Here is a 12,517-nt window from a genome sequence, read left to right on the forward strand (position 1 = left end):
CTATTACAGAATTATCCTATAATCAGTAATATTAACATAACAGTGATGTTGGACTGAGGAGATTAATATCAGTCATAACATTTAAGCCCATATATAAATAAAACAGAATGATGCCAGTATAGGTTTTTTTGTCTGTGCTTTTGTCTCTTGTTTTTATGATAGCCACACCATCTCAAAAGAGACAAACAGCATACTTTTCAATGATGAGTGTGCTGTGAATTATCCACTTCTTTTGACTCTTTATCAACTGATTTAACCCCAAAATTAGAAGACTTCTTGGAGTGGAACAGAGACATTGATTCGGGGCTGCTGGTAGCATAGTGGTTAGTGTGGTACCTTTAGACCTTAAAGTTATAGGTTTGAATCCCACCTTCAGTTGTAGTACCCTTGAGCAATGTACTTACCTTAATTTGCTCCAGTAAAATTACCCAGCTATATAAATGGGCAAATAATTGTAGGTAGCTTAACATAGTAAATTGCTTTGGAGAGAAGAATCAGCTAAATACAACGGAGTATCAAGCTGTCTCCTGAATTAAAAGCTAGAAATAGTATTTCAACAGCATGAAGAAACATTCTGCATATTAACATTAGTAAAACTGATCTCACTCTAAGTATTGTATACAGATGACAAATATGCTTCTTAACCACTTATAATTTGGCCTTGATAAGAATTTTGACTGAAGTCATTGCATAATTCTAATTATGTTAAACAAAATGTTTTGATGATTGTTTATTTTTCTATCAATGGTAGATTTAACTAAATATAGGGAAACATTTCTAGGTGCATTTGTGGCTAAAATGATCAAAAGAAAAAAAGCAGTAATTTAAGTTTCATTTTTTGTTACCGGGCTAGTTTACCGTTCAATGCTTAGAACCACTATGTACATCAGGACATCATCAAACGCATTGTATCATCAAAAATAATTACAAATGTATCATTAGCTGATATTAAAAAGCTTCTTGATACCAGTGAATTATCAAGCTACTATCATGAAATACCAATATAGTTCTATAATTGTTCATGAACAGTTGTGTTAATACCAGCATGTATTGGGTGAGCTCCCTTTGTGTTCCATTCCAGAAACTTTACAAAGCTGGTTTTGAAGAGTTGAGGAGGAAAGGGTACGACCTCCAACCAGATGCTGTATCAATCAAAGCTGCAAAGGCTTCCAGAGATATTGCCAGTGATGTAAGCACACTTGATTTCTTTGCATTCCACTCTGGACTTTTCTCATTACTTTAAAGCCTTCATGTTTATAGCGTCAAGATAGTTTCCACATACTGTATTTGTTACCTTTGCAGTATAAATACAAACAGGCTTATGAGAAGACCCGAGGCCACCATTTAGGTTTCCGCAGCCTCCGGGATGACCCCCTGCTGGTGCACTATATGAACGTGGCTAAGATGCAGAGTGAGAAGAACTACAAGAAGGACTACCACAAGGCCAAGCTGAAGTACAGCAGTCCAGTGGACATGCTCAGTGTAGTGCAGGCCAAGCAGGCCTCAGCCATCACCACCAACATTGGCTACAGAAAGCTGCAGCACCGCTACACCCTCCAACCTGATGCAATGGACCTGGAACTGGCTCGTAGCTTGATCACCATTGTGAGCAATGTGAGTCACACTGATCTGGGGAATAAGTAAATTATCTTCTTATGAATATTGTGAACATGTTAAGTTCATATATGCCCAGTTTGGATTCGATCAAGAGAGCTTCAGGTAAGTAGTCTTTCCAACAGACGACTTTATTGCAGGCTAAAAAAGAAAATCACCAAAATCAGAGACCGTATTCAGGCAAAACAAGACACAAAAACTAGCCACACTTCCCCCAAGCCATCCTCTGTTGTTCTTATACCCACTGGCTTTAAAGTCCATGCTGATTACCCTTGTACTGGCAGCAGCTGGTCTTCATTAAGCTTCTCAGGCATGGCAAAGGTAGGCAGTAGGGGGTGCACTGTCTATTGATTCAGCTCTGCCCCTGCCAGGGTAGTACCAACCATCAGCTCACTGCAAGTGCTTAAAGTTTTCAAATCAATTAACTATGGTGTGCCAGAACAGGTATTTTATTGGATCATGCCTGCAGTGCATTATTTTTTTACCATGTGTTTTGAATGCATAATATTTTATCATATTTGTGCATGTCTTTGATTTTACTCACAGAACGAGTACAAAAGCGACTACAACAATTTCATGAGAGGAGTAGGGTGGATTCCCATCGGATCATTAGCGGCTGAAACTGCTAGGGTCGGCACTGAGATACAAAGTGACAAGAAGTACCGCACTCACCCCTCCAAATTTCAGTTCAAGAAACTGATGGACTCCATGGATTTGGTCCTTGCAACTGCTAACAATCAGATTATGAATAAGGTACATTTTGTTAATAGTGACACTGTAATATATTTCTTATATATTAAAAGTGACCAAGGTTCTTTTTGTTGCAGAAAGCATACACGGATGCTTGGCATAAAGACAAGCTCAAGGTTCATATAATGCCAGACAGCCCTGAAATAATTCAAGCAAAGATCAACCAGATAAATATGAGTGAGGTAACATCGTGAAGCGCCATGAAAAATGCAATGACTACTTAAGTATTACTAAAGACATATTTAGCAGCTGGATTAAAGAATTATTACTATACAGAAAAGGTTAATGTATTTATACATTTTATTATCTGTACAGTTGTGTACAGGCTTCCCTTGCTTAATGAGTGTTAATTTTATGAGAATTCTGAGTTACTAACACATGTAGTCTGTACCCGAAAGTTTGCATATCAAAAATCACCTCACATGAGAAAGGCCTAATGAATACAGAAATTTCAATTCAAAATAAGTGCCTTGGTGTCTTCTAGCCGTATACATGGTAAGCAGTCTCCCACTGTGTGAGGTGTGGCTTCTCCTGTTTATCTCTGTTTTCTCATTGCCAAGTGCCCACTCACAATCTGAGAAATCTTGTCACATTTTATTATAGGGTAAAACACTTGTCCATCATTATTATGAGACCCAGGATTACCAATTTTTCAACAAAATGCTAAACTAAGCAAAAAATATATAGAAGATATACAATGCTTGTAAAGACAGCCTTTCAAAGCCCTTTACAGAAACAAAAAATATAGGTTACAAATACCAAACTTTTAAAAATTGAAAAAGTAAAATAGAAAATAAATAAATTGAAAAAACAACAGAATCCATTTATTGTTAATAAGTGGTGGCCCACTGCAGGGTCACAGCGGTCCTGAGGCTATCCTACAAATACAGGGTGTGAGGTAGTGTACACCCAGCATTCAAGTCAATTGCAAAGCAATAAATCACATACTAAGGTCAATTTAGTCACCAGTTTATTAGAATTCATGTGTTTGGACCAAGGGATGAAGCAAGACCTTGCAAAGGAAACCCTTGCAAACACAAGGAGAACAGACCACTAGCTGTGCCACAGGGCCACCCAGTTATCAGTATATTTTTACCATACAAAATTTATTACAAGCATGACACTGTAGACATATATGTATATATATTTAAATCATTTTTATTACAATGGCTAAAGCAATGTCTGCATGTACTAGATGAGCTAAGTTTGATTTGAATTCCATACCAAGAAATTCTACAAAGCCGGTATGGAAGAGATGAGGAAAAAAGGGTACAACCTCCAGCCAGATGCTGTTTCAATCAAGGCTGCAAAGACCTCAAGGGATATTGCCAGTGACGTGAGTCTCGTCATATTAATATTTGCTATAGTTTTCATCACTTTGAGGGATTTTCCATATAATAAATTATGTGTCAGTAACAAACCATTTGCTACTGTTGCAGTACAAGTATAAGCAGGCCTATGAGAAAACTAGGGGCCACCATTTGGGGTTCCGCAGCCTCCAGGATGACCCACTGCTTGTGCACTACATGAACGTGGCCAAGATGCAGAGTGAGAAGAACTATAAGAAGGACTACCACAAGGCTAAGCTGAAGTACAGCAGCCCAGTGGACATGCTTAGTGTTATGCAAGCCAAGCAGGCCACGGCAGTGACTACTAACACTGGCTACAAGAAGCTCATCTCACACTATATTTGTATCCCAGACACCATGAATTTGGAGCTGGCAAGGAACGTGCAAAGCATTGCTAGTGATGTGAGTGAACGCGTACCTGCACTCCAAGGATTCTGTCTAATGCAGTGGTTACCAAACAGTTGGCTACCCTGTAAAGGATGGTACATAAAATGTTAACAATCAATCATTTTCATACAGTGTATTGACGTAGTTTTGTTAAATTAATTTACCCATTTGTTGTTGGTGATTCCAAACTTTTGAATAGTAGTGTGTTTGTATATACAAAGCTTTTTAAATGTTTTATATTTATAGAGTGGATATTCAAATGTATAAATATCTTTTCTATACTTTCTACACTGAACAGAATGTCTACAAAAGTGAATATAATAATTATCTAAGAGGGACAGGATGGATTCCAGTGGGTTCACTCGAAGCAGAAAAAGTAAAGACTGCAGGTCAAATACAAAATGAAAAGTTGTATCGCCAACACCCCAGCAAATTCAGATTCACCAAAGACAACCAGTCCATGGACATGATACTGGCAGCTACAAATGCTCAGATTTTGAACAAGGTAAAAAAGCAAAGATTGGACCATTTATTTGATATCTATAAAGTACTGCCTATGCAAAGGCATTCACTTATTTTACTAACATTTCCTTCATTTGTGGTGTTGAATGATCAGTGCGGGGATGATTGTTGATTAAATGCTTCTTTTCTAAAGCAAACATATACTGAAACCTGGGAAAAAGACAAGACCAAGATTCACATAATGCCCGATGCAATGGGTTTATGTCTGGCTCGACAGAACATGCTGAACTACAGTGAGGTAGGCACTGGTCTGTAGGACAACAATTAACCACTGACATAACTGCTTCTAGGACACAAATAGAACCTCAAAAAAAAAAAAAAGAATAAAAGTCAAAAAAGCAGTGAACTGTAATGGTTACACCTAATGGTTCTCAAGTGAATGATCTTAAAATCAGAGTAAGATACTGCAGCTATCAAAGTCTGAATTTTTATTTTTTTGTTCAACAGAAAATGTACAAACTTGCAAATGAAATGGACAAGAAGAAGGGCTATGATCTTCCTACCAATGCCTTGTCCATTATTGCTGCCAAGGCCTCCAGGGAGATTGCAAGTGATGTAAGTGTGTTATTCATGCTACATGTTTGATGGTTAAGTAGTTAAGTTGTTTTAGGGGAAAATATTCATAATGGCAGAATAGCTGATTACTCTAAATTGATCTCTTTTAGTACAAATACAAGACAGGCTACCGAAAGCAAGTTGGACACCACATTGGAGCCTTAAGTATCCAAGATGACCCTCTGCTCATGCTGGCTTTGAATTCAGCCAAAATTGCCAGTGATGCTCTGTACAAGAAAGACTTTCATAAGTCAAAGACTAAATACAACCTTCCAGTGGATATGATAGCTTTTGAGTTAGCTAAGAAAAATCAGATCCAGGTGAATGACTTCAACTACAGAACTCGTCTTCACAACTGGACCTGCCTGCCAGACTCAAATGATGTTGTTCATGCCAGGCAGGTCTACGACCTACAGAGTAATGTAAGTTTTCCATTAAAATAGCTATTAAAGAAAACACTCACAACATGAACAATGTTACACGTCTGAACATGGTTTTTGTCCCTGTATGTTAACGTCTACACATTCACCATATATTGTTATTTCTACGCACTTTCTACATGTATCTGTTTTTAACAATAGGTATATATTAATGTTTGAATATGACTGTTTTTTATGATACAGGCTGTTTATAAGGCTGATCTGAAATGGCTTCAGGGTTTGGGATGGGTCCCTCTTGGCTCATTAGATGCGGAGAAGGTCAAAAAAGCTGGTAAAATCTTGAGTGAGACTTTGTATCGCCAACACCCCAGCAAATTCAAATTTTCCAGCACCACTGAAGATATGGGAATGGTTCTTGCCAAAGCCAATGCAATTATTAATAACAAGGTATGTTATTTTTCAAGTCTCTATCCAGAAATAGTATTCAGAAATATTAGCTTTGATAAGTCAAAAGATTTTTTTTTTTTGTTAAAAGAAGGACTATTATTATTAAAAAAAGATTTAGAAACTATGTAGCTTAAAACAGTACATAACTCTATTTATAATTTAATTTCTATTTTGATAGCGAAGTTACACAGAAGCATGGGACAATGACAAGACCAAGATTCACATAATGCCAGATGCTATGGATGTTGTTCTCGCTCGACAGAATAGGATTAACTACAGTGAGGTAAATACGAGTAAATAAAAAACAAAAAGAAAAAAATGCTTCTTGCCTTCAGGTGTCTTCTTGTCTTCATTATTGATGTATTGAGTTATTTTTGCTAACTATGAGATTTTCCTGTAATGGAAAAACTATGCCAATAAATGTTGCATTACTTCATTCTGATCATTTTAACATGATATGTTTCACCGTTTTATTTTCAGAAACTCTATAAACTTGCAAATGAGGAGACCAAGAAGAAGGGCTATGATCTCCCTGTTGATGCCCTGTCCATTAAGGCTGCAAAAGCTTCAAGGGAAATTGCCAGTGATGTAAATTCCTCTTTCTTATATTAGTGTGGCTGTTTTTTCCATTCTATGGGAAACATATGCATCTCTCAATACTGTGAAAATGATTTCTTATTATAGTTATTTTTCCTTAGTATAAATACAAGACAGGCTACAGGAAGCAAGTTGGACACCACATTGGCGCCCTCAGCATCCAAGACGATCCACTTCTCATGTTGGCTTTAAATTCAGCCAAGATTGCCAGTGATGCGCTGTATAAGAAAGACTTCCACAGATCCAAGACCAAATTCAACCTTCCAGTTGACATGTTGAATATTGAGTTGGCTAAGAAGTGCCAGATCCAGGTCAATGACTTTAACTACAGAACTCGGCTTCACAACTGGACCTGCCTACCAGACTCCAATGATGTTGTCCAAGCTAGACAGGTCTATGACTTACAGAGCGATGTAAGTTTTTACTCATACAGATATTCTGCAAAATATATATCCATATTAGTCTTGTCAAATGTGTTTTTTAGTGTTTCTTTTGACGTCAGTAATCTTCTTTATTTATATTCAATATATTTTAATATATTACATTTACAAAACCTGTTTCTGTCCTAAATTTTTTCCTTGTGTTATAGATATTCAGTCTGGGATTTTTCAAAAATAGGAACATTTTCACTTATTTTTGATTACATTTTCTTAGTTATCTATTTCCCAAAAATTGCTGTGTAGGAAATGTCACCTGCATTTCCACGAACTACTATTATCTGACAGCAAAATCCACTGAATCACAATATCAGTGCAAGACAGGATTAATTTAGCTGGATTCTACAGGGGACCACAGTGACCTAGTCATTGATAGTGAAGTTCTACAGTGTTTCAGCATCCTTTCCAATGATAGTTGGTTATCAAAAACACTGCACATGTTTTTAAATAGTAATTTGCAATGAGTAAGAATTTGTAGAGATTTTTATAGATCCTACCTAATGAACAAATTGAGGCATGGCTCTGTTTTTCTGATTTCATTGAAAATAAAGCAAAATGAAAGTGTCCAGAGACATGAGACATGTCATCAGTATCTAAGGTCAAACACTTTTTAATAAGTTCTTCCAGTGCTGTCCACCACTGAACTCCAATTTAGTCTGCTTTCTCTATTCTGCTTTTTTCATTCTCCTCCTCTTCACCTCCTGGACATAAGCTTTCACTAACTGATTTAATGGATGGATTTACAAACAACTTCAGCTACAGACAGACAATCAGACGTCCAGCCAAAGTTGTGTTTCTAAGCTGAGGACATAGTGTAGCACAAGTATATTCAGAAGCACACATATAAATCATTTTCTGTTTTTCATGAAAACAGGCTGTGTACAAGGCTGATCTAAAATGGCTTAAAGGATTAGGATGGACGCCTATTGGGTCACTGGATGTTGAGAAGGTCAGAAAGGCTGGACAGATCCTGAGTGAGACATTGTACAGACAGCACCCCAGCAAATTCAAATTTTCTAGCTCCACTGAGGACATGGGAATGGTTCTAGCCAAAGCCAATGCACATATCAACAACAAGGTACACTATTTTTTAAATATCTATCCAGCAATGGAACATTATCTTAAATTAGTAAGCTACTGTCTTCTTTTTTTGTTTATTAGTCCTGAAGTCACCACAAAATTGATTAAAAATGCTGCTCTTTGTTAATAGATCACATGATTATTTTTAGAAGAAATACCAGGTTTTTTATATTTGAAAAGTACTTTGAAATTATCTATCTTAAAATATTTTTACATTAAGAGTTCACTCCCCTTTCTTGCAGCGGCAGTACACAGAAGCCTGGGACAATGAGAAGACCAAGATTCACATAATGCCGGATGCTATGGATGTTGTTTTGGCTCGACAGAATAGGATTAACTACAGTGAGGTACTACGCACACAAAAAGATAACATTTTTTATCTATCAAAAGTCAGTATTTTAAAAAGTAATACCATTTTAGTGGTGTGCATCATTAAACAGGTCAACCATAAAATGCACCCAAATTAAAGCTATGAAATTACAAGTCAATAATTCATGACATGATTTATTCCGTTGCATAATCTCAGAAATTTTACAAACTTGCCAATGAGGAGGCCAAAAAGAAGGGCTATGATCTTCCTGCTACTGCCTTGTCCATTATGGCTGCTAAGACCTCCAGAGAGATTGCAAGTGATGTAAGTTCCTCCTGTTATTCATGCTACAAGTTGATGCTTCTTAAGTAGTTGTAGGAGTAAATATTCATGCTTAGCAAATGCGGAATAGCTGATGACTAAACTGATCTCTTTTAGTACAAATACAAGACAGGCTACCGAAAGCAAGTTGGACACCACATTGGAGCCTTAAGTATCCAAGATGACCCTCTGCTCATGCTGGCTTTGAATTCAGCCAAAATTGCCAGTGATGCTCTGTACAAGAAAGACTTTCATAAGTCAAAGACTAAATACAACCTTCCAGTGGATATGATAGCTTTTGAGTTAGCTAAGAAAAATCAGATCCAGGTGAATGACTTCAACTACAGAACTCGTCTTCACAACTGGACCTGCCTGCCAGACTCAAATGATGTTGTTCATGCCAGGCAGGTCTACAACCTGCAGAGTGATGTAAGTCTAGATGTGTATTATCACTGAAAATAATTTAAGAAATTTTAATGGTTTAGGTTCAAACATCACATTAGTCTTAGACTAGATATGGAGGATTCTAAAATTATGTTCTTTTCAATCCTTGTTGTCTTAATTTAATGTTTTAAAATTTAAAAATAAAACTACGCATAACCGTATTAATCATAATTCAAAGGTTCTGATGATTTTTATAACATCATGTTACCTTTTTGAGAAATGCATTTGTTTTTAATCTGTTTTCTAAACAATCCAGGAAGTGTACAAGGCTGATCTGAAGTGGCTTAAGGGTTTGGGATGGGTACCCATTGGCTCAATGGAAGCAGAAAACGTCAAAAAGGCAGGGCAGATCCTGAGTGAAAATATGTACCGAGAGCACCCCAGTAAATTCAAATTTTCCACTACCACTGAGGACATGGGAATGGTTTTGGCAAAAGCCAATGCACTACTTAACAACAAGGTATTTCTACTTTTTGTTGATTAGATGGAATATCTGGGGACTTCATAAAATCAATAACATTTAATTTTTTCTATGCTTAATCAACACATGATTTTGTAAAACACTTGTTGAAAAGTCTTTATGTATAGTTCACTTTCTTTTTCTGCAGCGACGATACACTGAAGCCTGGGACAATGAGAAGACCCAGATACATATCATGCCAGATGCCATGGACATTGTTCTGTCTCAGCAGAACCGGGTTAACTACAGTGAGGTACACTGAACACAGAAAAAAATATGCTTGGGAAATAAATAGGCATGAGACCACAGTCTCTTAAATTCACTGGTGATTATGTTAATATTAATTATATTTTATTTAATACTGAAAAAACACACAAAGATTAAGGTATGGAATTCTGGTCAGAAAAATATTATAATTTTAGTGAAAACACTTGACGGAACTCTCTGCTCTTTTGTTTTCAGAAACTGTATAAACTTGCCAATGAGGAGGCCAAGAAGAAGGGATATAATCTTCCTACTGATGCTCTGTCCATTAAGGCTGCCAAGGCCTCCAGAGAGATTGCAAGTGATGTAAGTCACCTCATCTGTCATTGGTGCAACCGGATGTCTTTCATTTTGCGAAATAGGTATATATAAGTGAATAATTAATTAATTGAAGCTAAACTTAGCTTAATTAACTTCAAGCTTATCATTTCCAGTACAAATACAAGACAGGATACCGGAAGCAGATTGGGCACCACACTGGAGCACTTAGCATTCGAGATGACCCTTTGCTCATGCTGGCTTTGAATTCAGCCAAGATCGCCAGTGATGTTTTGTACAAGAAAGACTTCCATGAGTCAAAGACTAAATACAACCTTCCAGTGGATATGATAGCTTTTGAGCTGGCCAAGAAAAACCAGATGCAAGTTAACGACTTCAACTACAGAACTTGGCTTCACAGCTGGACCTGCCTGCCAGATTCCAATGATGTTGTTCATGCCAGGCAGGTTTACAACCTACAGAGTGATGTGAGTTTGTATTTACATTTACATTTACATCTATTCATTTGCATTATAATTTCTTGAAAGCTTATTCTTTTGGTAATGAAGGTAACTTTTAGAAATATCCCCAATTTTTTCTTTCTTTTAGCCAAGATTAAATCACACTGCATTTAATGAGACTTTTTTGGCAATTATCCACAGAAAAATATTCTTTAGTGTGACATTGAAATCCATTTCTACAAATACATCTCAATTAATTACTCAGCGCAGAAGTACAGGTGGTCCCTGATTTATGATGGGGTTACGTTCCCCGAAACCCATTGTAGGTCGAAAATATCCTAAGTCAAAAATGTATTTAATACACCTAATACACACCTCTGCGTGACAAACTGGGAGATGTGGATTGCTGTCACTGTCCAGCATAGCGAGAGAGTATCGCTCCACGTATCGCTTGCCTGGGAAAAAATCAAAATTCAAATTTCAAAATATGGTTTCTACTGAATGTCTATTGTATTTGTTCATCGTAAATTGGGGACCACCTGTAGTCACCCCTTTACTATGACACACCTAAATAAGTGAGGTGCAACTAACTGTAGAATCATTTAATGTATTGAACAGAGATCACCTATGTACAATTAAGGTGAGTCCTGTTATACACACCTGTGTCTGGAAGGTCCACAGTGGATTAGTCAATTTCCTAAAAAAACGATGGGATGAGGACAATGGAACATTTTAAGTAAACAAACATCTGTGACAAAGCCTAAGGTACAAAGCAATGGCTAAAAAATAAAAATGTCAGAGCCTAGACCTGAATAGAGAACTCATGGCAGGGCTTCAGTTGCACAGTCCACATTCAGCCTTAAAGAAATTATATAGTTTTGCAGGTCAAGAACTGCAGTGCAGAGATGATACAGCCTTATCCAAAAAGACTCCAGGCTATAATTGCTGCCACAGGTGCCTCTATGAAACATTGACTTGAAAGGGTGAATACGTATGAACTCAGTTCTTTTTCTTTATAACTTATTCAAAATTTATTTGTTTTCACTTTGACATTAAAGACAATTTTTCTGTTCATCATCATCAAAAAAGCTTAACTTAATCCATTTTGTATCTGTGTTGAAAAATAATAAACCAGCCACATTTCTTTGCATTTTAAAAAACATATCTATTATGCATGAATATGACTTTAATATTTATAATGTCTATTTATAAAAATGTCAAAATGTAGATATACAGTGTACTTTCCTAACTGGTTGAAAAAAAATTTAATTTTTTACATACTTTATTCACATTCATTTTTTCATTAATACAGGCTGTGTACAAGGAAGATCTGAAGTGGCTTAAGGGTTTGGGATGGGTACCTATTGGCTCATTAGATGTTGAAAAGGTGAAAAAGGCTGGGAAAATCCTTAGTGAGGCTCTATACCGACAGCATCCCAGTCAGTTCAAATTTTCCAGCAGCACTGAGGACATCGGAATGGTTCTAGCCAAAGCCAATGCAGTGGTGAACAATAAGGTACTATTTGACAAATATAATTAAAAAAAAATTAAAATAATTTTGCATACTTTTTATTTTAAAGAAACTGAGGATTGTGTTGTGTGTGAAACTCAAAGACACTTACATTATTTTATTGGTGGCCTTCATAAAATTATTTAATTCAGGGTAGTTGTTTCCATAGAGAGATAACTTTGAAACAAATATTAACGGTTTTATTGAATCCTCTGCCATTGCAGCGACTGTACACTGAGGCATGGGACAATGAAAAGACCAGTATTCACATAATGCCAGATGCCATGGATGTTGTCCTTGCTCAGAAGAATAGGATCAACTACAGTCAAGTAAGCAATGCAGTGCCAGCTAAAATAGTTTGGACAGTTGTG

General features: G+C 36.6%; 1 protein-coding gene across 1 annotated transcript in view; it reads left to right on the forward strand.

Moving 5' to 3' along the window:
* The window catches only part of LOC108936406 (nebulin-like), a 77,522-nt gene that overhangs the window by 20,708 nt on the left and 44,297 nt on the right, over positions 1 to 12,517 (forward strand). The window contains 24 exon segments of the mRNA XM_029248570.1: positions 1,082 to 1,189; positions 1,303 to 1,614; positions 2,161 to 2,367; positions 2,442 to 2,546; positions 3,593 to 3,700; positions 3,804 to 4,115; positions 4,399 to 4,605; positions 4,756 to 4,860; positions 5,070 to 5,177; positions 5,288 to 5,599; positions 5,801 to 6,004; positions 6,183 to 6,287; positions 6,485 to 6,592; positions 6,703 to 7,014; positions 7,913 to 8,116; positions 8,361 to 8,465; positions 8,645 to 8,752; positions 8,867 to 9,178; positions 9,450 to 9,653; positions 9,802 to 9,906; positions 10,116 to 10,223; positions 10,352 to 10,663; positions 11,949 to 12,152; positions 12,371 to 12,475. Of these exon segments, the coding sequence (XP_029104403.1) occupies positions 1,082 to 1,189; positions 1,303 to 1,614; positions 2,161 to 2,367; positions 2,442 to 2,546; positions 3,593 to 3,700; positions 3,804 to 4,115; positions 4,399 to 4,605; positions 4,756 to 4,860; positions 5,070 to 5,177; positions 5,288 to 5,599; positions 5,801 to 6,004; positions 6,183 to 6,287; positions 6,485 to 6,592; positions 6,703 to 7,014; positions 7,913 to 8,116; positions 8,361 to 8,465; positions 8,645 to 8,752; positions 8,867 to 9,178; positions 9,450 to 9,653; positions 9,802 to 9,906; positions 10,116 to 10,223; positions 10,352 to 10,663; positions 11,949 to 12,152; positions 12,371 to 12,475 (4,380 nt within the window).

This window comes from Scleropages formosus, chromosome 24 (genome assembly GCF_900964775.1).
Source record: "Scleropages formosus chromosome 24, fSclFor1.1, whole genome shotgun sequence".
In the NCBI taxonomy this organism is placed as follows: Eukaryota; Metazoa; Chordata; class Actinopteri; order Osteoglossiformes; family Osteoglossidae; genus Scleropages; species Scleropages formosus.